Source organism: Notolepis coatsorum (genome assembly GCF_963971535.1).
Source record: "Notolepis coatsorum genome assembly, chromosome: 18".
NCBI lineage: Eukaryota > Metazoa > Chordata > Actinopteri > Aulopiformes > Paralepididae > Notolepis > Notolepis coatsorum.
The window spans coordinates 49,056,997-49,083,595 of record NC_140182.1 but is presented as its reverse complement, the minus strand read 5'-3'; the positions used below and the strand labels follow the sequence as shown (position 1 = coordinate 49,083,595).

The 26,599-nt window shown below is 41.4% G+C and overlaps 2 protein-coding genes across 3 annotated transcripts in view; one reads left to right on the top strand and one right to left on the bottom strand.

The window, feature by feature from the left end:
• The window catches only part of hacd3 (3-hydroxyacyl-CoA dehydratase 3), a 39,016-nt gene extending 35,062 nt beyond the window's left edge, over window positions 1-3,954 (bottom strand). Inside the window, exons 1-3 of the mRNA XM_084334645.1 lie at window positions 3,802-3,954; window positions 3,052-3,094; window positions 2,855-2,928 (exon numbers count right to left, since the gene is read on the bottom strand). Of these exons, the coding sequence (XP_084190771.1) occupies window positions 2,855-2,928; window positions 3,052-3,094; window positions 3,802-3,879 (195 nt within the window). The 5' untranslated portion in view covers window positions 3,880-3,954. The remainder of the gene's footprint in view (window positions 1-2,854; window positions 2,929-3,051; window positions 3,095-3,801) is intronic.
• Window positions 3,955-4,136: 182 nt separating this feature from the next.
• ppcdc (phosphopantothenoylcysteine decarboxylase) lies at window positions 4,137-25,187 on the top strand. 2 transcript variants are annotated; one of them, XR_014620737.1, is made up of 6 exons: window positions 4,137-4,397; window positions 5,139-5,234; window positions 5,509-5,637; window positions 6,296-6,464; window positions 21,768-21,907; window positions 24,928-25,007. XR_014620737.1 is itself a non-coding variant. In XM_084335366.1 (5 exons), the coding sequence occupies exons 1-5, from the start codon at window positions 4,254-4,256 to the stop codon at window positions 25,017-25,019; spliced, it is 630 nt and encodes a 209-aa protein (XP_084191492.1). In that variant the 5' UTR covers window positions 4,137-4,253; the 3' UTR covers window positions 25,020-25,187. The 2 variants fall into 2 exon arrangements, 1 of the variants encoding a protein (XP_084191492.1); XM_084335366.1 differs by lacking the exon at window positions 21,768-21,907 and having other exon boundaries at window positions 24,928-25,187.
• The last annotated feature ends 1,412 nt before the right edge of the window (window positions 25,188-26,599 follow it).

Sequence of the window (26,599 nt, the reverse complement as noted above, 5' to 3'; positions counted from 1 at the left end):
TAAATTAACATGCTAAATTTGGCCTGGCTCGTCACGTTTGATTGATTGAAAACGTTATTAACAGATTGCAGAATGGGTACAATACAGTACAGCTCAATACACACAATTGTTAAGGGGATGCAGACCAGAGAAATACTTTCGTCTTGTTTACATCAGGGTCCCCCATTTTTTATTCATAATAACATACATGACATACACGTATACAGTACGTTACTGCGTTCCAGACTACAACTGCCCCACACCAGTTCCACACCAGTCTCCGTAAATGTTCTGTTATAAAAATTAAATACCATTTCAATACACAACAAGTTTTTGTGTTTTGAAATACATGGAAGGGAATTAGCTAACGTTAGGCTAGGCTACATGCTGCCTATTTCAAAACACTGCGGTGAAAAACAGAGTCCGGTAAACACGAGTTTGTAATTCCAATAGTGTATTCTGCCTGTTACTTGACTATTTCGATTATTGAAGTGGTATTTTTATAACGAACATTTACAGAGACAGGTGTGGAGCACTTGTAGTCTCGAACTTAGTAGTACCTGGCGAGCCAGGCCAAGTCACGTTAATAACATCCATGGCTCATGGGCTCACCTTTCATGTGGCTCGAAAGTGCAGACTCCCCCATGGTAAGAATCTGAAAGTCCTTTCTGCACACGGCTACTCTGGGATGTTCTCCTCTTTTTAACCATGAATTATATTTTATATCTCCAAGCCAGAGCTTATAAAACGGCAGCCTACCGGCATGTTGGCCACACACACACACGCGCGCGCTGTTCTCAGATGGCACAGGTAAAAAAAAACACTACGGGGCAAGCCCAGCCAAATTTCATTTTGCGTGAAAGGCAAACGCAATTAGGCTCGCTTGAGTCGCTCCGACTTATTTTATTTCTTTATCTAAAAACCAAACTATTCAGTCAGATAGCAATTTATTATGAAGGTATAAAGTGCAATTACAATTTCAATAACTTTCCAGCACTTTATACACAATTCAAGCACATTTAAAACCTTGAAAACAACACATTGAAATACAAGCATTTTCAAGGATTTCCAGCACCCGTACGAACCCTGATTATTGCACAATCGATGCTGGCATGACCCCCCGCATTTCACTGTATGCCCTGGTATGTATGTGACAAATAAACCTCTTGAATCTTGTATAGCTCAGCAGCTGTAACAATAATTGTATTATTTTAGATTATTTCGGTATCAAAGTCAAAATGTTGGTATTGTGACAACACTACAACATACAAAAGCAGCTGGACAACCAATATCCTTTGCGTCTAGTAGGCATGGGCCAATGTGTGATTTTGGTGGTATGTGCCATTGCACAGATGTACCCTTAGTATGCACGCCCCACGGGGCCCACGCACACACACAGTATAAATATGCATGTAATAAATAGTTTGTTAATAAACTGTGTTACTTGAACATTTTTCACTGTGCTCCTAAATTTCTTTGTGTGCTCCTACATTTCATTTAGGGGAAAAGGTTAGCGTAGAGCCCTGGGCCCTCATTTATCAATGGTGCGTACGCACAGATATGTGCGTAACCCGTGCGTACGATAATTTCTAAGCAAAGTGTGGGACTTATCAATTTGAACATGTGCTTGACTTTGTGCGTATATTTACGCACAGCTCAGGCTGTGCGTACCTGGCGCCCAGCGGTAGAATATGAAGACTGCAGACGGACGGCATTATGCTTTCATCAGTTTCATGCATTAGTTTCAACAATGACGTGTTCTGTATGACCCGTAATTCACTATAATGCATTGTAAAATAGCGACATTAGTGTAATTATTGTCAAACCCTAAATAACATTTGGAATAGGTATTTCCGAATGAATTCAGCCTGGTTCATAGCGTTATTATAGGAATACTTCTCGCGGTGCGCTCAGATATTTTCAGAGATATAGGGCATGTCTATTTGCAGAGAGAGAACATAATAATATTAAGTAGAATTCGCTACCCGAGACACATTCTCCTTGATTTGTACCGCAATTTGAAACCCACATTGGAGCGTGGAGCAAATTTGGCTGATAATGTCGTTGCCGGTGGCTGGGAGGAACACGACTCATTCAGGCCTTAAAACATCACTTAAATGCAGATCAGGGTTATCCACTGAAGCCATAATAACGACGCAAAATAGCGCAAAATAGGCATTGTAGAGCGCAGAGTTGGCCTGCTGAAATTGATTTCATTTCAGTCATTACAGTGCTTAATGTCGGGTCAGATTGTCATTTATTTCTGTCAATGTGCTGGTTCTGTAGCAGGACTGGGTCAGTCAACATCCTTGGCTCCCGGCGCACCGAAGATAGTCTGCAGTCTGCACGCTCCCTCCTTCTCAGCGGAGTTGTCTGTGAACTTGACAACTTCATTGGATTTATTTATTCTCAAAAAAGATCTATAATCATACGATTAAATATTGTTTAAAATAAAACGCTAAATACTATTATTCTGTGTGTCATGTTTCCAAATAAGATTGTTCACAATGGGAAATGCTGTATACGTTGAATTAGTTGGTTAGACCTCGGTGATCAATCTCGCTCGTGAAGTTTCTCAGAGTTCGCTCGGGTTAGAACATTATTTCACATCCCATGGGGGTGTTTCATGACCATAATATATGGATAATCGTGCGCGAGCATAGACATTAAAAACAAATGGTATTTATCAACACGGAGTGTGCTGTGCGTAGGACCTGTGCACGCACGGTTGATAAATCCTGATTTTTCTGTGCGTAGAGACATTCTAAATTCTGTGCTTAAGAATGAAAATAGAACACTTTCTAAGCATTGTTGATAAATGAGGGCCCTGATATTTGGAGACAGTGACCAACCATGAGACAACTACAGTACATACCTCAGGTTTAACTGGCAAGAGAAATGTCAGGCTGAACTCATAATCATGGTGTCCTTTAGCTCCGTGTCCCTGGGCTGAAGACAAACAAAAACCAATACAAATGTAATTCATTCGTTTTTTTTTGTTTTTTTTTTAAATACAAATAATTCCATGACGCTTAAACATTCATGACACAGGGGCAACAAGTTACAACAAACCTTTAAAGTGAAGGACGTTTTCATGTATATGGACATCAATATTCTGCAAGAGGGAAAAAAACAGAGTGAACAGGTTGACTTCTTATAAAAATGTTTATTCTTCCTGTCTACATTATCATCAAGTAAAAATTCGATCTATAACTAATATGATGCGTGCGGTTAGTTTATTATATATAGGTCAGTGGTCTAGTTGAACAGCGACAAAGTTAATGGTTTACTTTATTCAGCAAATAACAATCAACTCTTACTTAATAATACATCTCTATAGGAAGTGGGGCTATTTCACAAGATCTCAGTTCTGGGTTCTGGCTACAACGAGAATTGCAACCAGAATGCAATGGACAGCATATCACATCATTTGATTTGAATAATCACGAATAAATAACGTATTGATCACACGTGACGTCACGTGACAGATAAGGCCTCGTTTCCATTGAAAGCAGGTGCCCGTGGTAGTGTTAACTGGGTCGGTCAGGCTAGCAAGTGTCGCCCTTTGGCACCAGGGCTACTGTATGTAAACACCATCTTATATATTTCCGATACATCTAAAGCAGATCATAAAACAAACATGCAACAGGGGCGTATCATGTATGTCCTTGAGTCGTACTGTATAGCTAGCTAGAACATCGCTGCGTTTAATACCCAGTTTATATAGCATAAATACATTTAATCAAGTATCTAAACGTATGGCACGCGATTTATTGTTACTAAATAAATAGCGTGTAAAATATCCCCCGCGCGGAGGCTCACCTGTGCGTCTATTAACTCCACTCGCAAGTGAACGTCTTCGTGGCTCTGTGCCCAGTATACGTGCGGTGTTAGTGACATTGTAGAGTTGTTGAAATGTAACTTTAAAATGTCTAATTGTTGTCGACTTGTCGTCAAAGGCGATATCAGTCTTGAATCAATGAACACCCAGGCCAGAATATTCCATGAACGCGCCCGCGCATGCCATCTGTCAGGAAGGATCACGACGTGCTCGTGCCCGGGCGGTTTGTCTCCTCCTTTCTGATTGGCTCCCCGTCCGTGTTGACGGAAGCTTGTGACCTGAGAGAGAGAGAGAGAGAGAAAGAGAGAGAGAGAAAGAGAGAGAGAGAAAGAGAGAGAGAGAGAGAGAGAGAAGTTCTGGGTGATGTAAATGGCTGCTTTTTTTTTATATATTGATGTGGCGTCTTGATTCTGTTTATTGATGTCCTGCTAACATGCAGACTGGTTGTGATGTTACTTATCCGAAATTTGATTTGTTAAATTCTTGCGGCAAATTCCGCGTGCTAGTTGGAGTGACGGGCAGCGTCGCAGCGCTGAAGCTGCCTCTTTTGGTCTCCCAACTCCTTGAGTTACCTGGGGTGAGTGGATTTCCTCCTGGCGTTTGTTCAATCTGTGCATATAACCAAAACGTCCACTTACCCAGTCCTGCTACTCCAGTTACGGGCTAACATGCATTATCATGCCGTAAAATAATGTGAATCCCTACCCCCTCCTAATGTACAGTTTCCTCCCCCCGAATGTATATATAGTTAGTTAGGATCTCTGTTAAACAGTACTGTATATTTTTATATCTTGTATGTCATAAATGTAACAGTACTGTATATCTGTATGTCATGATATCTGTATGTTGTGTATGTCATAAAATGTCATTATGAATTGAAAATGGGGGACCCTGATGTAAACAAGACTAAAGTCTTTCTCTGGTCTGCATCCCCTTAACAATTGTGTGTATTGAGCCGTACTGCGTTGTACCCATTCTGCAATCTGTTAATACATTTTTCAATCAATCACTAGGTAGCAATGTTGCATTTCTCACTACTGGCCCGTTATAAACATCTAGTCCTGAAAAGACCTTGTGCAAACCAGGTTAGGGAAGAGTACCAATCAAGACCAAGTTAATGTTCACCAGAGATACATTATTTTTACGTATCTAAATGTGGGCCTAAATCTAGCTGCACAAACACATTCAACGCTTGATTAGTGTATTCATTGAAGAGTCTTGATCAAATATGAATTCAGGAAAATGTAATTGAATGAATCGGCCCTGTTTAAGTTGTCCTGTAAAAAAAAAAAAAAAAAGACTTTGCCTTGTGCTCTAGGTGGATGTACGTGTGGTCACCACAGAGCATGCTGGACACTTCTATGACGCTGCAGAAGTTGCAGTGAGAGTCTATAGTGACAAAGATGAGTGGGAGGTAATACAATTTAAATTAGCTATTTAACCTATCCCACCTATCTCAAACCCTGCCCTCTTCTCCTGACCCTCCATCCAATCACAACTGCTGTTTTCCTCGTCCAACAATTGTGATTGAGAGGATCGAGAAAAATAGGCCGGAGCTTGAGATAGGTGACATAGGTCAATAGGCTATGTTATTAAACCAACTGAGATGCCATATCTATCTAGACCTAACATGCAGTGGATGTCTTATTGCCAGCAGCCAATGTGCCGGTGTCGTGTTTCCATTTCAGCTGTGGACGCAGCGCTCGGACCCGGTGCTTCACATCGAGCTGCGCCGCTGGGCAGACCTGCTTGTCATCGCCCCACTAGACGCCAACACTCTTGGCAAAATCGCAAGTGGCATCTGTGACAATCTGCTGGTGAGAGTATACTTGGTATACTTGATAGTGAGTAAAGGAACCTTTCTTCTCTGAGAACTTGTACTGAGTTCATTTTTGAAGATAATGGAAAGACCGTCCGGACTCCGTTCGATGCAGTTTTAACAAGGTTTATTGAATACAGACATCTTGATCATTCTCATGCAGAAGAATGATGAGTTCACAATCTCAACCGAAACTCAGAACCGCCTAAGAGCGAAAACACCCCAGAGTGAACTGGTTTAAACTTAACGAGGGTTTCCCTTTTATAGTAGAAATTACGTATATACAGCCAGCTTAAACATTTCATGCACTCTTTTTAGAGTTTTGACACTTCTTGTCAGATATAAATCAACTGAGGTGTAAACCAGATTTAAACAGATGTAAACCAACTGAACCAAATTAATGAAGAGTCCCACTTGGGGATCTTTTCTTCTAATTTATAATGACGTTTATGACATTAAATCAGTGCTTTTGACACTTCCCCTTACCTTGAACTTAAAGATTGTCTGGACTTCTGAAATATAGGATGGGGGAAACGAATATGCTCTAGCTTACAGTTTACCAGCTGAAATAACAAACATAGGTTTGGTTGAAAATATACCACAAACTCTCAGTAGTTATCCTACACCAGAGTCTAATTGTTATCTGTTGTTGGCAGACATGTGTAGTAAGAGCTTGGGACACAAGCCGCCCTCTACTGTTCTGCCCCGCCATGAACACCGCTATGTGGCAGCACCCCATCACAGCCCGGCAGGTGACCCTCCTCAAAGAGTTTGGATATGCGGAGATTCCCTGCATTGCCAAGAAGCTGGTGTGTGGAGATGAAGGTGCGTTTTGAAGTAGACCCCGTTTAGGGAATTCCAGGCGGCGGTGGACCCGGGTACGGTCTCAGTCGAATGTTTCTTTTTGTTGCTGTTTTGGCTCTGCACTTCATTGGGTTTGAAATGGAACGGCTATGGGGTTAAATGTTTACATACATTTCAGTTTCAGTTTTCTTATTTTGCACAGTTTAAAAATACAATTTTCTTTAAGAATATGCAGTGCAGGGAGAGGCAGGAAACCCAAACAGCTTACATTTCAGTGATATAAAAAACATAAAGATAATTTGACTAAAAGTGATCACAAACTAATAATGACAATATATACTGTATATATGTCTGTGCATGCATAGATTATTGTAGATAATACATAGGGGAAAGTTAGAAAACGGCAGTTAAATGGTTATTTAAACATCTCTTGTAACATGTTATAGAATAACAGTTTCTCACCAGGTGGGCATTTCATCTCAGGTGAAACATGTAGGAATTGTAGCCCTTCTTATATTTCACCTCTGAGAGTTGTTTTGTTTGAGTCTCTTGAGTGTTCTAAAGAAAATATAAATGATCACCCTCCTGTCACTATATACCTTTTCAGAGGTATTCTGTTGCCAGGCCTCTGTTTATTCCCCGCCAGCAACTGCATTCACAAAACATTGCAACAGGAAATACAAAGGGGCTATTTGTTGTTTTACCAAGTCCGGTGAGATTAAGAGAAATTGAGATCGAGTCAAGGGATGGAAAATAAAATAGTTTTATTCTCAGTTTAGTCTCAGTTCAATACAGAGAGCGGAAGACAATCTGAGAAGTGAGCCCTGAGTCAAGGTTTACCCTGCGCTTTATAGAAACAAGTTTTCATGTAGAAGAAACTGATAAGCAGGCGGTTAGGTGGCCGAGCGGAGATTGCGTTCGTCACCAGCCCCGGAGCTGAGCTGGATTTGCCTGTTCGAATCCAGCTCACAGCTCCGGGGTTGTCACCAGCTTGGCTGGCCGTCTGCACTGATACAATTGGCTGTATCAGAGGGTGGGAGAAGCTGGCGGGGTGGGTCCGGGTCGTTGTAAACAGCGACTCCTACAGTTCGGTCGGGGCGCCTGCTAAGCGCGGATTGGACGTGAGGGGGATAGTGTGGTCCTCCCACACGCTACGCCCTCTCAATGAGAATCCGCGCTGCCAGGTGAAAAGAAGCGGTGATTGGCTGGACGTGTGTCGGAGGAAGCACGTGGTAGCCTCCACTCTCCCAGATGATCTGACTGTGGGGGGTAAGTGCGCAGCGACCAGGAAGGGACTGGGAATTGGCATACGACTAACATTGGGATGGGAGAAAATCGGAGGAAAATGGAGGGGGAAAAAGACCAAAAAAAAAAAAAAAAAGAAGAAACTGATAAGCTGCACCTGCTAAGAGGACCAGGGCCCTCATTCATCAACGTGAATTACGCACAGATATGTGCTTAAGCTGTGCGTACGACCATTTCTAAGCAGAGTGTGGGATTCATCAATTTCAACTTGAACTTGACTTCGTGCTTATATTTACGCACAGCTCGGACCATGCGTACCTGGCGCCCGTTGGTAGAATATATTATTACAACAAGGAAATGAGCTTCTGTGCATTAGTTTCAACACTGGCATGTTCTGTATGAACCGTAATTCATTATAGTTCATTGTAGAATAGCAACAGTAGTGTAATTATGGTCAAAACCCTATAAATAGCATTTGGAATAATAGATCTTTCTCTCAGAATGAATGCAGCATGGTTTATATAGCGTTATCGGAATATACGGGGTGTACTGACTGACTGCGCTCCGCGTAGCTCAACTCGTTATTATTTTGCGCACAGACCGCAGAATACAAGTCATATGAACACCCACGATATAGTGTTCTTCCCCCTTTTTACTGTATAAGAAAGAATAAAAAACGCATTGCAATGACACCAGATAGTGGACAGACTATGTAAATATGATGATGGGATTCAAGTTCGCGTTTTTGTTGATCATAGGCATGCTGTCAGAGTATGATATCTTAATCAAACATTCTAGAACATTTGTCGTCACAGATCATGTCATAATAGAACATAGGCTATGGCATGGTCCATCGTGATATTGTGTAGACTGTTATTACTGTACCGGTACCACCCATTGTGACAACAGCCTTGTGAGTCCCGCACACAAACATGATGGAATTCAAGTTCATGTATTGAAAGGCAGGCTACATCATACATGCAGTGAGATTCATTGTTCTTGTATATGCTCTCGTATTATTGTTTATATAGGCTACCCAATACTGACATCAAAATAGATTGTAGTATGCCTCTAGAAATCATATGCAGCAGGTAGAAAATTGACGGAAAATCCATCGCGATTTGGAATAAAATTGAGGAGAACTTTAATCCCTGGGTATTAATCAAACAACACAGGAAAAGGCAGTCATATTCCAGCATGGTCTTTATTAGTGTTTGCGCTGCCCAGGCAGCAATGGTTAATAGATATCATATCCGACATCACCGTACGTGTACACGTCTGTCAGCCTGTCTCATAACACGCTTCCCTCGGCTTAGTAAATTTTTCCACATTTCATGGGGGTATTCCATTACCGTATATGGTTAATCGGGGCGGTTCTGGTATGCAAATACTTAAAACAGTGCACAAGCTCAAACGTAGGATCAAAGTCATATTTATCAAGACAGGTGTGCGTAGAACCTGTGTACGCACGTGTGATAAATCCCGTTTTTTTTGTGCGTGCACAGATTCTAAATTCCGTGCTTAAGTATGGAAATAGAACACTTTCTACGTCACGTTGATGAATGAGGGCCCTGGAGTCTGTAGTAAACTGTTGAGAAAGTTGGTTGTTAGGAGTTGTTGGATTTCGCGATATCGGCCAATAATCACCTCGTCACCTGTGGCTCCGTGAAGTTTCTGCGTTGTGTTTATCTCTTACTCATTCTCTAGCTCAGCGGTTCCCAAACTTTTTTGGCCGTGCACCCCCTGTCACCTCCCGACCTAGCTGACGCACCCCCCAATGGGTTTCTGTTAGAAAAAATTGTTGCTGGTGGGCGGCTACGTGGTGCAGTGGGCAAGGCGCTCACCACGAATACTGGAGACGCTGGGTTCGCCTGTTCGAGCCCAGCGCTCCACATTGCTTTCAGTTTAGCTGGTCGTCCGTACTAATACACTTTGGCAGTATTAGGGGGTGGGAAACTGATGGGTGGGGATCGGGCGTTGTGGACAGCGACTCCTACAGGTCGGTTGGTGCGCCTGCGCAGTACAATCAGGAAGCGATGGGGGCGGCGCCCCTCCAAAGCGCAGATCCCTGACGCTGAAAGATCGCGCCATGCAGGTGAAAAGATGCGATTGCTGTTACCTCGAGTATCGGAGGGGACTCGTGCTATGTATGACTTAGTCCACATTGCAGCCGGCTTGTGGGAGGCAAGAAACAGCGTTCGAGACAGGGGAGGGTTGAATTGGATGATACGCAAATTGGGATGGGAGAAAAATAGGAAAATTGGAGAAAAAGTGGATCAAAAAACTTTTTTTGCTGGTCTCCGTGCACAGATGAAGCACACCTGTGTCAGACACGCCCGAGACATTATTGTTTATTATTATTATTAAAACATACGTTTTTTATTAAAACGTTTCTTGAATTTTATGATTTACACAGTGAAAATCCCCATTTGAAATAATGTATATTAGTTATATTTATTAGGCATACAAAAAAATATTGTTTGGTTCCTGTTGGTTGTCAGTTAAGGCCATGAGTAGGGGGGAGCTCCAGTAGCTCACCGCGTACCTCGAGCGCTATTTCGGCGCCGGGGACAACCGTGCTCGTCACGGATCTGGGGTTTAGCGAGTTCGAATCCCGGACTGCAGCCGTGCCTTTCCCAGAGTGTCTTCCCCCCCATCTGTACCCCCTTCAGCCTGTTTCTGTCGGTCATTCTTGACCAGAGTAAATGCGATAAACGCAAAAAAGAGCCAGCGGAATGGCCAAAGTTTAAAAAAAAAAGGCCATGAGTAGGTAGGGAATTTATTTAATTACATTTTTTATTTTATCTCTTCCCACGGCGACTATGGATAGGGAATTTCTTTATTTAATTAAAATGTTCACGACAACATGGATGCATGTACTCTGCCAGCATGTTTAATATCCATAATACTAAAGGTGTGACTAAGATTTTTATGAAATTTTATTGTAAATTTCTTTTTTACCACCATTAGCCTTTTCATGTCATGCACCACCTAGAGGGCGTTCGCGCACCACAGTTTGGGAACCACTGCTCTAGCTGATACACGATATCTTCCCTGTTGATGCATTCGTCTCAAAAGAATTAAAGACACACTGGAAACGGGATACCTTTCCTTGGAACGTCATGTTTATTCCCATAAACATACTCTGTACAAGATGGAAAACAGTTCTGAAAGGTCCTTGAAAAATATATTGAATTCATTATCTCTACCGTCTCTTCTGCTATTAGTCCGATGGTGGTTGAGGCCTAGTCCTTAGCCAAAAACCTTCCCTGTTAGCCGAAGCTAGCCCTCACGGCCTAGGAGGGTGGAGGAGGCCCCTCCCCCACCATCCAGCTATTGCAGTCTCGGTCCACCTCCCTATGTGTCAGCCTCGTGTCCTAGTCTGAGTCAAACCAGAAGAACTCCCAGCTATAAACTATAGTCCTTAGCAACGACTGACCGCCCATAGCAACCGTGCAATGCATCTACGTCTCCTGACCTACGACCCAAATCTCTCAGTCTCTCTCTCCCCCTCTACCCTGCCCCCATCACCTATAAGCGATGACCAGACTGCCACAGCGCTCACTGGTGTCTGTGGCTGGTGACCTTGGCCCTATCTCTACCACCCTGCCTGCTCTGCTTATGGAGAGTTCTAACACTGTCTTCCCTGTCTGCTCCCCAGCATAAAGCCTGAGTGTCAGAGTAGATGTTGTCATCTACAGATATTTACATTATGTACACATTGAAAAACCAGTGGATCTCACAGAGTGGTTTCAGACAAAACATGTTCTTTGTACGCTAGTGCATTTACTCATAAGCTGATTTATTGTAAATGGAGTAAAGGAATAGTACAAGAAATATTGCTTAACACATTGAACGCCAGACCCGAGTATAGTCGGGTTAACTCGCCGACGCTTGAGCGCCAATCACGAGTATAGTCAGGTTTTAATCGTTATATCTTTTATTAGCAATATCCATTCATTTTCATCCATCCAACCTGATGTTATCGTTGGGAATGGGTCTGAGCTCGCAAAAGGGCAAATACCGCCGCCTATAGTCTCCCGGATGTTATTGCACATCATTGGATTGGATTGGCTGGGACTGCATCAAAAAAAAAAGTCCGGTCCAGGTTTTCCTTCTCGGGCATGCAGTATCGTTATACCACATTGACTGGGGACACTCTGAGCAGCGTGGATTATGTGTTTTGGATATATAACGTTGGATAAATAAACACAATCAATATTTGGAATGGCGATCAGGAATTGGATTAATCTTTTTGCAGGACATCAGATGTGAGGTAAGGACTCTATATTACCAATCTTGGGTTAATCAGATGTTTCTTTTACAGCGATCACATTCACAACGTGTCTGTGTGTGTGCGTGCCGTTGGCGTCGACCAAGGCACGGATAAGCGATTTTCCAGCCCGCTTCTGTATCGTGCATGAGGACACATACTATCAATAATCTAGCGTTTATTTGAAAACTATTCATAAATCAGCTGAAAAATTACAACGTGTTTTGTGTATTCCACTAAAGGGCTATTATCGCGTCTTTCTCTGGAATTACTAGAAATCACAAACTATACTCGTATTCAAACCGGTCTCAAATGTACCGATGAAAAAACAATCCGTTTTGTACATGTTGACTGCAAGCAACTCATTGATGATAAGCGACGGGTGTATTAGACCCATAGCCATAATTTAAGATATATTTTAAGCACTCGCAAATCTCCCCGTCCTCCCATTGATTAAAGCGGTGACCATCTAGACCTATATTCGCCATATAGCTCCGGCGCTGAATGTGTTAAAGGGTACAAAGCATTAACACATTATGTGCCGGCCGGATATGACGAATTATAGCTTGTATGCCAGCACTTTAATCAATGGGAGGACGAGCACATTTGCGAGCGATTAAACTATATCTTAAATTATGGCTATGGGTCTAATACACCGTCGCTTATCAATGACTTGCTTGCAGTCAACATGTACGAAACGGATTGTTTCTTCATCAGTACATTTCCGTTTTATACCGTTTTGAATACGAGTATAGTTTTGGAGATTTCTAGAAAGAAAAAAAGATTCCGCAGTAATAGCCATTTACTGGAATACACAAAACACGTTGTCATTTTCCGGCTGATTTATGAATCGTTTCAAATAAACGCTAGATTATCGAGTATTTGTGTTCTTATGCACGATACAAAAGCGGGCTGAAAAATAATTTATTCGTGTCGCGCCTAACGCCACACACACACGTGAAAAAAAACTCTGATTAACCCAAAACTGGTAACATACAGTCCTTACCTCAGATCAGATGTTCTGCAAAAAGATTAATCCAATTCCTGATCGTCATTCCAAATATCGATCGCGTTTATTGATCCATCGTTATACTCTGAAACACATAATCCATGCTGCTTCCAGTCCCCTCAATGAATGCAATAGTATCAGGGTGCATGCCCCAGAAGTAAAATGTGGACCGGAGTTTTTTTTTTCTGATGCAAGTCCCATCAACTCCAATCCAATGATGTGCAATACCATCCGGGAGACGATAGGGGCGGTATTTGCCCTTTTCAAGCTCAGAGCCATTCCCAATGATAACGTCAGGCTGGATGGATGAAAAATTTATGGATATCGCTAATAAAAGAAACAACGATTAAATAATGAGAACTCGTTATTGGCACACAACGCATGGCGAGTTAGGACGAGAAATCTCGTTGTTGGCACTCAAAGTGTTAACACTTTCAGTGCCAACGACGGGAAATCTCGTTAGTTCATGCCAACCGTTGAGTGCCAACGACGAGAAATCGTCGTTTAATCGTTATTTTTTTTATTAGCGATTTCCATTCATATTTCATCAATCTAGCCTCACGTTACCAGTGGGGATCTGTCTGAGCTCGAACAGGGAAAATACCGCCCCCTATCGTCTCTCCGGATGGTACTGCACCCCATTGGATTGGATTGAATGAAACGCATGGGGAAAAAAGAGTCCGGAATCCACAATTTACTTGTCAGACAAGTAACCGGAGACGATCCCAGTCATTGCCCACCACCAGAACAGCGTGGAATATGTCTTTTGACCACCCAGCGTTGGATCAATAAACGCGATCGATATTTGGAATGGCGATCAGGAATTGGAATAATCTTTTGGAGAACATCTGATCTGAGGTAAGGAATCTATTTTACCAGTATTGGGATAATCGGAGCTGTTTTCACCTATATATCAACGTGTCCCCTATGTGTGTATGTGGCTGTGAGTGTGTAGCTGATCAGGAAATAAGATAATGGATTTTTCAGCCCGCTTCTATAGCGTGCATAAGTACACATATACTATCGATAATCTAGCATTTATTTGAAAACGATTCATAAATAGGATTAAAAACGTGTTTTGTGTATTACAGTAAAGCGCGATTCCTGCAGAATCTCTTTTTTTCTGAACGTTTAAAAAAACGAACGTTTTTCAAAATGGTATAAAACGGAAATGAACCGATTAAAAAAAAAATAATCCGTTTCGACAATGTTGACTGCAAACAAGTCATTGATAAGCGACGGTCGTATTAGACACATAGCCATAATTTAAGATAGAGTTTATGCGTTCACAAATGTGAGAGCTCTGTCATTGAATAGAGCGGTGGCACGCAACGGGGTTCCTAGGCACCGCATGGCTGGCACGGAAAGTGTTAAGGGGGTGAACATATGATTGTTCTATAATAGGGCCTATTTGTCAAGTTAGAAAAAGTCTAAGTAAAAGTACAGATAGGTGCAATTTCAGTGACCTTTTACGGTGCAATTTTACTTTGGAAGTCAATGGAGGAATTGATCAACAGGAAAAAGTTACTGAAATTGCACAAATCTGTACTTTCACTTATAGTCTGAGGGGGTGATTATTTGTATTTTCTTTGAACCCTCAGGGACTGGACAACACAGCACTACATATCCCTTGCTGAGTATTCTGATGAAGAGTCCACTGTAGACTTAGACCTACAACGCCTGCTAATAATGCATTATATAGCCTGTATATACACACAAATGTGTTTCTTGGTTTCAATAGGTTAAGTCCCATTCAAATGTTTTGTCGCCACTTTTTTTCCTTTTTTTAAATGAATGAAATATTTACAACAATACAGGGCAACAAATACTAAACACAAACAAATCAAACAGTACAAACACACCATATAACAACATAGACAAACAAATGATTATGTACATGATCAGGATCTTGAAAGTTTGATAATTAGGTACAGTATATATATATCTAATAGAGGCAAAAATATTTGCAATAAAGAAAAAGCCATTTGCTGTAATTTCCTGCAACTTAAAAACATAATTTCAATAAAATAGCAAACACAAGGGTAAGTTCCAAATACGTTTTTTTATTTAAGTACAATGTGTAAGTTTGTAAATTGCAATAGTTTAACGCTGAACACAAACACACACATGCACACACACAAACACTCACACACATTTTTAAACACATGGTGGCACTGGTGCGTTATCATAGTGTCACTGCGCCCCGCCCCTATACCATTGTTTAGGGAAAGCCCTGCACACATACTCATCCATACGTGTATATATACATGTCTCGGTCTGTTTCCACCCACAGAACATCTCATGACCACCTTTCTCTAGGCCCCATAAACTAAACTCTAGTTACTAGAGTTACCAGGAACTTGTGAATGTCTTTTCGATTTAAAGTCGCATGCCATGAACTTTAATCATTGTTTATATACCTTGACATAAACCTTAACATAAGACTTGTATGATATTCATAATTCAGAAGCATGTTAAGGTATATCCAAGTCATCAGGACAGACACTCATTCTCCCCGACGATACCCCTGTATCTTTTTCCCTGGCCGTCACTATCAAATGGTTTAACACTAACAGTATATTACAACGGTTGAGTCTCTCTTTAAATTATATCATGTAGGACTTATGAGAGACCCTGCACACTCCTAGGCTATTGAACATAAGTGTTGAATTCTCTTTATCTGGTTATTGATAAGCATAGTCCTACATTGCCAACTCATCTTATCAATGATGCCATAGACACAATCTTGTTAGACGAGTGTGTAGAGGAGAGGCATATTGTCTTACCATAGGCTGTTACACAATGACAGACACAGTCTCCAACGAACACTCAAGGAATCGTCCCTTAGAGACTGTGATTCGGTTCTTTCTGTTTCCCTAACTAGGTCACAAAAAAGATATTAATGGATGAATATGAAGGGACGCAATCACCCGAACCATCGATCCGAGTCAAAAGTTCAAGACCCAAATGTGTCAAATTGCCACCAGAGTTATGGATCGATGTGCCTCCCAACCATTTTCCATCCCCTAAGCCTGAGCTAAAAAAATTATATTTCCAATTGGACTATAGCCAAAGAGGGCTTTGATCCCTAAAGGATCAGAGATGGTAGAGTCATCCCCCCAGGTCCCTTGGTTATGTGGATTCTGGATCACATCATACTATCCTTTTGGAGATTAATCAAAGATACAAAAGAGGAGACAAAAATATAATTTTTTTTAATTTAGCATGATAGCATTAAAGCAGGTATATGCAAGAGCGAGAAGAAAAAACACCTAAACTCTTCCCGATATACTATATACTGCCCTCTGCCCAAACTAAGCAAAAACGATAAGACATGATAACCATCTTGTTTTCTCAACACTAAAAGTAACTGTCACTGTGAGGCCACGACCCCGCCTTCAGTTTGGTTATTCTCACCAGGCAGCCCCCCCCCCCCCCCCCCCCAGGCAGCTCCCCCACATGTTGAAACAGCTGCACAGGACAGTGCTTCTCACAGACAGTGCTCTGCGTGAAAAACATTGCTTTCTCCCTGCTTCTGAGAGAAGGCTGCTTCACGTTCCACAACAATGCACACATACAGTATAGAATAGAATAGAAATACTTTAATCATCCCGAGGGAAATTTGACACTACAAATCGCTCACAGTAAACATTTAGACACAAAGTTGTTTTAAAAGTAAAAGTCCAGGAAGATGGTAACTGTCACCCTGTGCTCAGTGATGCAGTGAGGCATTGATGCATTGTAAAGTCTGATGGCTGTCGGAATGAAGGACTTCCTGTGCCGTTCAGTGCTACATTTAGGGAGTGTTAGTCTAGCACTGAACATGCTCCTCCTGTCAGCCAAGTGTGTGTATAGTGGGTGGGAGGGGTTTTCCCTGATGGCCTGGAGCTTAGCAAGGCTCCTCTCCGCCACCATTGCTAGAGAGTCCAGCTCCACCCCAACCACGCTACTGGCCTTCCTGACCAACTTATCCAGCCTGTTTGCATCCCCTGCTCTCAGTCCGCTGCCCCAGCAGGTCACAGCGTACAAGAAGGCGCCCGCCACCACGACTCGTAGAACATCCTCAACATCCTTGTACAGACATTGAAGGATATCAGCCTTCTGAGGAAGTAGAGTCAGCTCTGGCCCTTCTTGTAGAGTGCCTCTGCGTGTTTTGACCCGTTCAGTTTGTTGTCGATGTGCACACCCAGGTATTTGTAATCCTCAACCATGTCCACATCGACTCCCCTGATGGAAACGGGGGTCACAGGTGCACTCCTCCTCCTCCTCCCCAGCTCCACAACCAGTTCCCTGGTCTTCGCCACATTTAGCTGCAGGTGGTTTTATCGCACCATGTGATGAAGTCCACTACCAGTTCCCGGTATTCCCTCTCATCACCGTCCTTTATACATCCCACTATCGCAGAGTCATCAGAAAACGTCTGAAGGTGGCAGGACTCTGACCGATAGTGGAAGTCGTTGGTGTAGATGGTGAAGAGGGAGGGAGAGAGGACTGTCCCCTGCTGGGCCCCGGTGTTGCTGACCAGTTTGTCTGACACAGAGCTCCGTAGGCGCACATACTGTGGTCTGCCCGTCAGATAGTCAACAACCCAGGACACCAGGGGGGCCTCTACCTGCATCGCCTCCAACTTCTCACCCAGCAGCCCAGGCCTTATGGTATCAAAAGCACTGGAGAAGTAAAAAAAACATGACTCTCACAGTGCTCCCCGGCTTGTCTAGGTGAGTGTAGGCTCGGTTCAGCAGGTAGATGACAGCATCCTCTACCCCCAGTTGGGGCTGGTAGGCGAACTGGAGTGGGTCTAGGTGGGGTTTGATCACCGGGCGGAGTTGCTCCAGGACTAACCTCTCAATGGTCTTCATTATATGAGAGGTTAGAGCCACCGGTCTGTAGTCCTTGGACGTGCTGGGACGTGGGCACTTAGGGACAGGGACCACACAGGAGGTTTTCCACAGTGTCTGGACTCTCTGCAGAATATGTGCTGGAGCACATCACACAGCTGAGAGGCACAGGTTTTTAGTACCTTTGGGCTCACCCCATCAGGACCCGCGGCCTTGCGGGGGGGGGGGGGGGGGGGGGCAGAGACTAGCCAGGGCAGCCGTATCAAACCAAAATTTAGCTCATTGGCCCGGTCTACATCTCCATCCACTCCCCTTCCCCCCGCCGGTTTAATGCCGGTTATGGTCTACATTCCAGTCCACACTTGTTTGATGTCATTGTTCTCCAGATGGCCCTCCAACTTCCTCCTGTATTTGTCTTTGGCCTCTCTGAGGTTGGTTTTCAGAAGCCCCTGAACTCGTTTGACCTCCCTGTTACCTGCGTTGAAAGCCCTCTTCTTCTCGTTCAGTAGGGCTTTGATGTCCTTAGTGACCCACGGTTTATTGTTAGAGTAGCAGGTAACAGTCCTTGATGGAACATTGGAGTCCACACAAAGGTTGATGTAGTCTATGATGCACTCTGTGAGCCCATCAATGTCCTCTCCATGGGGCTCACAGAGTGCCTGCCAGTCTGTGACCTCAAAGCAGCCCTGTAGTGCCTCTTGTGTGCCTCAGTCACCCTCCACTGACCTATACACATATATACCTACACATACACATATATACATATACATACACATATATACCCTACACATATACATACACATATATACATATACATACACATGTATACCTACACATATACATACACATATACATATATACCAGTGGCGGCTGCTGACCAATTTTTTTGGTGAAGCACAAATTATTATATTATATATTAAATTATATTTTTAAAACATCCCCCACTGTGTGTGTCAGTGGACACAGATGAAAACATATTAACATTAGGTGACGGCGCACCTGACCAGACACGGATGCAAAAAATTACATATTTGTTGACTGTGCACCTGACCAGACACAGATGCAAAAAATTACATATTCGGTGACGGCACACCTGACCAGACAGATGAAAACATATTAGGTGACGCGTGACGGCACACCTAACCAGACACAGATCAATAAAACTAAGTCAAGCAATGAACTAGATTCCTGTACCGGATCTCCTCTCTGGTAAACAAGAATACCTTGAAGACTCTAACAGGAGCACTCATTCAAGGGTACTACGACTATGCTTGCACCTCATGGTACCAAAGCACCTCAAAGGCACTAAAAACATGATTACAAACATCACAAAACAAACTGGTCAGACTACTGCTTGACCTTACTCCTAAAACCCACCTCACCCCTGCCCATTTTGACAACCTAGGATGGCTTAGAGTAGACGACAGAGTACAGCAACTTGCAATGGGCCTGGTCTACAAGATACACTACACCACTAAGATACCCATGTGCATGTCGAAATACTTCCCAAAGGTCAGTGAATACCACGACCACAACACCAGAGGGAGTTCCACAAATCATGTTCAACCCAGATAAAATCATCTAAAAAGTTTAAAAAAAACCTAATGACTAAATGTAAATATATAAAAAAAATCATCATAACTTAGAAATGAGATTGCATAGGTCTATGAATCGAGATCGCGATTTTGTTTCGATTAATGGCCCAGCCCTACTGTGTACAGTAAGTTAGCTTGGTGATCATCATTGTGATGTAATATAAACTAAGCTAAAGGTAGCTAACAAATTGGCTAGCTACTGTTAGCATACAAGCTTTTACAAACACTGTACTTACTTTTTCATCCTCAACTTTTTTTCTGATCCAGATGCATAATTCCTCTCCATGTTGCTGATTTATACTTCTGTCCTTTGGTGCAAAGTTTCATTTAGCCTACAGTGCTACTGCCTACACACTAATGTTACTGCCTGTACATGGCTCTCCAAGCCCTCTCAAAGCAGGAAATAGGAAATAGGAAATAGGAAATGGTGTCCTCTGATTGGTGTAAAAAAAAGTGTCAGAACTGTCAATCATTCAAGCCCCATTCAAATGAATGAGTGAGTCTAAGCCTCACAGGTGTGCACTTAGACCGGTTACTGTCCAATCAAAGGTGCTATTTCGCTGCCATTCACTTACATTAGCTAGTGAGGCACTTGAGGAATGTGCCTCACTACTGTGATTGGGAGCTGTGTATCACTTGAAAAAAAAAAACACTGGAATTTTTTTCCACAGAGGAAACCATTAAAAAAAATATATAAAAAAAATATATATATATTATGTATATTAATTAATAATATATATATATATATATATTTTTGTATACTAGTGAAGCACTGCCTCACTAGTAGTCATGCAATAACCTCCACTGATATATACACATTCACTCCCTCCACCCCCAGCCCCCCACCCTTCTCTCCACACACACACACACACACACACACACACACACACACACACACACACACACACACACACACACACACACACACACACACACCAGCGTTTCCGTTGGTGTGTGTTACCGGTATTTGACTGGCAAAATATGTTGAAGTCCGAATATTTAAATATCTCCGGTCATAATGTCCGGTGAAAATAATTTCTCTAAGCACAATTTTATTATTTGAATTGTATTAAAATAGGCTCAAATTAAATAGCCTATGCGATGAACGAAACAATCATTACATGTTGCTTCACGCTGATAAAGCGCGGATGGCGCCGCTCGGATGTGAATCTTTTTTTCTTTCTTTTTTTGAGCCTGTCTGGCCACCATAACGACAAACAGGTATATCAGGCCCGAGTGGAAAGTTTAATTATCCTGGCTGAGGTGCGACATTATATCCACATTTTCCAGTTCACTGATCCAGCCAGGGTTACCAGTGACACAGTTCATTCTGGAACCTCAGATCCCCGCTGATCATGGAGTTCTACAGTATCGCGTTGGATCCATACACGTATCGATTTTTTCGAATGGTGATCAGGAATTGGAATATACCAGTTGGATACCATCTGATGTCAGGTAAGGACTCTATGTTATCAGTGTTAGGATAATCAGAGTAAGTTTGATGAAGTTATAAGCTGTTTTGTGAAATGTCTTCTTTCGTTTTCACTAAAAGTCCGAGAGGAAATCAACGGGGCGATTATCCGCGCGCGGCCGTAATGTGCTTGCGTGCACGTATAATATAAAAATATTGATCATCTAGCGTTTATTTGAAAACGATTCATAAAAAGGCCGACGAATATCAACGTTGTGGAATATTCCACTAAAAGACGATTTTCATAGAATGCTCCAGAATGAGCTGTTTTTTATATCAAAACGGGGGCTTTTCTAACTGCTCTGAAACGGAAACGACGCGATAAACAGCCTTGACAGCACTGACTGGAAAATAGTCTTTGATAATGCGATGGGCAGATTAGACACAGCCATAATTTAAAACATAGATTAGGCGATATTAACGTTAACATTGGCGCCGATGGTGGCATTCAGCTGGTAAAAAGGAAAACCAGGCTGACCGGCATTTCTCGAATATGTCCGGGGATAGAAATCTTGCAGGACAAACAGACCGGCACGAATATGTTCTAACGGAAACGCTGACACACACACACAAACAGCCCCCCACTCTTCTCTCCACACACACACACACACATTTACCCCCTAGCCACGTCCCCACCCTTATCAGGTACGTCACCCCCCACCCTTCTCTCCACACACACACAATCTTTTTATCACTATCTTCTAATGATTCTTAGAACAATACGGTTTGAGATCATACTGTATGCTGTAGGGGGTCCTAGTTCAAACAAAAGGGCTGGGCCTTCAGACTGACATTTTAGATCAGACAAATGGGGCGGGGCTTAGAGGCAATTAACCTGTCAAACAGCTCATTATATATTCTGACAGAAGAAGCATTCTTAATCTCATCCTCAGAATCCTCAAGAACTTCTACTTGTGCACAATAGAGAGCATCCTGACTGGTAAAATCACCTCCTGGTTTGGGAATAATAGCACCGCACAAGACCGCAGCAGACTACAGAGATTGGCCCATTCAGCCGACCGCACTATTGGAGGTGGGCTTCCCACACTCTACAGGACATTTATAACAAGCGTTGCAGGGCCAAGGCTAAAAGAATAATCAAAGACTCTAGTCACCCAAACAACTGCCTCTTTGAACTGCTGCGGTCAGGCAAGCACTATCAGAGTCTCATGGATCGGATCAGATTTGGATTCATTCATTTCAACTAATTATGAATTGAAAATGGGGGACCCTGATGTAAACAAGACGAAAGTCTTTCTCTGGTCTGCATCCCCTTAACAATTGTGTGTATTGAGCTGTACTGTACTGTACCCATTCTGCAATCTGTTAATTAAAATTGTCAATCAATCAATGGGGATTACAAGTTTTGAACTCCTGGGCCCATTTTGTTGTGGCAAATAATAAACAAACTTGAAACATATATACCTACACATATACATATACATATATACATATACATACACATACACATATATACCTACACATATACAGTACATACACATATATACCTACACATACACATATACATACCTACACATACACATACCTACACATATACTGTACATACATATACTGTACATACACATATATACCTACACATATATACCTACACATATACATACACATATACCGACACATATACCTACACATATATACCTACACATATACATACACATACTGCTCTACAAAGGCAAAATCATCAACCACATGCCTAACACTAGACGTCAGTAACTATAGCCTGCCCCTGCAGAGAAGCACCAGTGGTATTAATGCATACACACCCAGAGGGGCACAGACAGCAACATAAATACCCATGTAGAGGTGTACTCTGTACGAAGGCAATGGTAGCAACGGAAGTTACCATCTTCTGCACCACTGTGCACTGCACTGTACTACAGCCACATAAGTTAACCCCATGCACACGCCACCCACACTCTGGCGGTGTTGGCAAAAACCACAGTGAATAAGTTACGTACCTGAACAGTTTCAAAATGTAATATTAATGCACACCTTCTTTTGTCTGACCAATGTTACACATTTGTTACACAAACACAATGTTATACTATTATTACACATTTCACTAGAGATAATTATACCCCATTTTCTACAATGTTGTGCTAATAAAAAAACATTGTCTCTTGCACAAGTACTGTGTACTCAACACTCAGCACTCAAGTTTCAACACTTTTATGATCATTGTTACTCAGCTGATAGAGTTGTACCCTCCTGCTGACTTGTCGTACAGAACTTTGGATAACAGAGTCAGCTAAATGACGAAATGTAAATGTAATCTGTTATGACTTGTGATTATATGTTCCAAAAGAAATGGGCTCTTCAGTGTGTTGTTAAAATAACTTCCGATTGGTTCTGGATTTGGCTTTAATATGAATATCTTACCTGAAATAATAATTGTATTTATTATCAGGGGACATTGATCACTCAAATTAATAAATGTAATGATGGTTTTCAATGGATGATAACTTATTTGATATAAGGTAGGAATACCTAATTGATATATTATATCATAATAATCAGACGATTTCTAAAGTTTATTACAGATATGGTTCCATACAAGGTATGCAAAAGCAACAGGCAAAAGAGAAGCAAGAAGAAGTCCCAAATGACATTACAGAGGGTGGTGTGGTATCGTATATACCCTTACAAACAAAGAAACAGTAGCTGTACGTTTCTTTAATAAACAAAGTGAACTGTCTGACTGGATATTCAGTCTAGTTCGACTAGATAATAGCTATATTGTTTTACACACTATATGTGTGTATATTGTGTATATGTTCCATTCTAAACATTCTCATCCCTCTATTGCATAGGTGTCAAACTCATGGCCCGTGGGCCAAATGTGGCCCGCCACGTCATTTGATGTGGCCCCCAAGAGCTCTAAAAAAAATTTAACATTTTTTAACATTAATCTTGGGTTAAAAAATAGCGGCGTTAAAATAATTGTGGGTTAATGCGTTAATAAAGCTTTAACTTTGACAGCCTTAGTTATTACACATTCTTATACATACATGTATGTTGAACATCTGAGGTATTGATGAAGTAACAAAGGAAAAAAGCCAAAAGCACTTACTCCTCAGACATTCTTTGACAATTTTACAGCCCAAAATACAAAAAAGATCCAGGCGGAATAGGTAACAAAGGGTTGAAGAAATATTGTCTGAACTGTCAGATGCAAACTGGCTGTGTGACATAACTGAGCATCTCGCTCAATTGAATAAGAAGCTGTAGGGACGCAAACAAGTCCCACCCAAAACTTGACCAATATAGTTGTGAACTGAGACAACCCTTATTTTGTTATTTTTGAGTACAGTTACAGTTGTGTGTTCATGCAGACACATAATAGCAATTTCATTACGAATTGAAAATGGGGGACCCTGATGTAAACAAGTCGAAAGTCTTTCTCTGGTCTGCATCCCCTTAACAATTGTGTGTATTGAGCTGTACTGTACTATACCCATTCTGCAATCTGTTAATTAAAGTTAATTAAACTATCTTCCATTAGTTGGATGTATGGCCTCTGCAAGGGTTGTGTGCAGCCATTTGTTTTTGTAACATCTGCTACATCTGTCCCACGTGTTCTTTGCAGCTCACAGTTGTTAGTTCTGCCCCTCTTGACTGTGACAAAAAGGTTTTGAACAACCTTAATGTCATAGTTTGTATTTGATGATATTCTTCTTTGTTATTTACTTGAATGGTTTGATCATTGATTGATGGAGTAATATGGGGTTCTGATAAACTAAAATGATTTGTTAAAATAACATAAGCTAACATATATTTTTACATCTATGCAAATGCAATATGTATAACTTGAATAAGTAATAAATACAGAAACAACATGTTTAACAATATGTAAATGAGTAGTTACATTTATTTTATATGACACCCCTGCTCTATTGACTCCAGATGATAGGCATGCCGCCTGGTGGAGATTTGCACTCTACCGAATGCACTCTTCTAGTTTATGCTATTGGTTGACTTGATACATTATCTCTCTCTTTGCAGAGGGTGTAACCATAGTACTTTGCTCTCTTGCAGGTAAAGGGGCCATGGCAGAGGTGTCAACTATTATTAATGTCGTCAAGCAATATCTTCACAAACCTGATGATGACTCCTCTCAACACACATGAATGTATCATAGTATATTTGATGGGCTTGAAGCCTTGAAGCAGTAATAACGCAGGGAACAAATGTATTCTAAGGATTGTCTACATATTTGCTGTACTGATTTACATGTATTTATGATGTAGGGAATTTAATCGTACACATTAAGAGTTTGCAATAAATATTTTATTTTCTATTTATGTGTGTTGATTGTGTATTTGATTGATATTATGTTGTATCAATCTTACGTTGTTCGTAACTTGTGTGCTGCTGCTTTCCAAACCAGATCTCTCTCTTGTAATAGATTTTTATTTCAACAAGACGAATCTGGTTTGATAAAAGTTCAATAAAAAAAAAAAACCTAATCAAATTAAATGATATAGATAAACCTTTTCACTCTGGACAATTCTTTCATAATATCTACCTTTTGTATAAAAAAATTCTGTAGTGTGGTAGTGAAAGGTTTAACCTTCTGTAGTGTGGTTGTGAAATAACCCTTTGTCGTGTGGCAGTGAAAGGGTTGGTCTCCATTTGACTGATCTAGATTTGGGGGAATGCTGCTCATTCTGGTGGGAATCTTAACATCTGGAGACACCATCGTAAAGTCTTAAGGGGTTAATTAAGAGACAAAGGAGCGGAAACTCTCTTCCCACGAGGGACTCTGACAGATTGGTTCCAGTGCAGCGACATAAAACATGTTAATAAAGCTGTCAGCCAAAAGGTACAGATGTTTACTCGGTGACCGTAGTGCACTTATTGGCGTTTTGTTTATAATCCTTTTAAGAAAAGTCTCTTTTGAGGTGAAAGGTTTTTTTCTTCTTCAAATGTTTCCTCTGAATTCTATTTTGGAATTATAGAACTCTTGACTCTTAATAAGTGGCCATTGTGTAGATCATCACTAGAATGTTCAGTTCTCAAGATTCTAAATCAGATGGGTTTGGTACACCTTTAAAGGGTTAAAACATTGGAGCCTACGTATAGTCTTTGAGGAGACGCTTGGATGACAGACTTGTTGTTGGGGAAGCTACTTTAAAACGGTAGTTTACCAAACTACTAGCTACTTAACAATGAAAAGAAGCTAAACGTACATTTGAACTACTCTTTAAAAAATGATAAAATAGTTCAACTTCATCCAAACTACATTGCAGGTCTGGAATCTCATCGAGTAACAACTGAACTGACAACAGAGTAAAAGCGTTGGTGTGTTTGATTTAGGGACCATTAGGAATGTCTGAGGATGTGTTTGATTTAGGGACCAGGGCAGAAAACCCCACTTAGGAATGTCTGAGGGTGTGTTTGAAGGAGAGGACGGGGAGCAGTTGTTGAGCTGGAATTAGGAAAATGCTACATTTCTAGTGGAATATGTAGTTTGTAATTAACTACCTAAACTATATGACACAACACACTACTGTAATGATGCCTTTCTATGGATGATTATTTGATATAAAAAGGAATACTTCATTGATATCTTATATTATAATAATCAGGAGACGATTTCTAAAGTTGCAATAGAAAAAAGTCAATATGATTTTTATTACAGATATGGATCCATACAAGAATACAAAAGCAACAGGCAAAAGAGAAGCACGAAGAAGTAACAAGTGAC

Bases quoted from the DNA above. Each gene is read 5' to 3' on its own strand.
- ppcdc (XM_084335366.1), top strand. From the start codon at position 4,254: ATGCAGACTGGTTGTGATGTTACTTATCCGAAATTTGATTTGTTAAAT. The intron at 5,235-5,508 runs GTAATACAATTT...TTTCCATTTCAG, and splicing joins GTGACAAAGATGAGTGGGAG to CTGTGGACGCAGCGCTCGGA. The intron at 5,638-6,295 runs GTGAGAGTATAC...TGTTGTTGGCAG, and splicing joins GCATCTGTGACAATCTGCTG to ACATGTGTAGTAAGAGCTTG.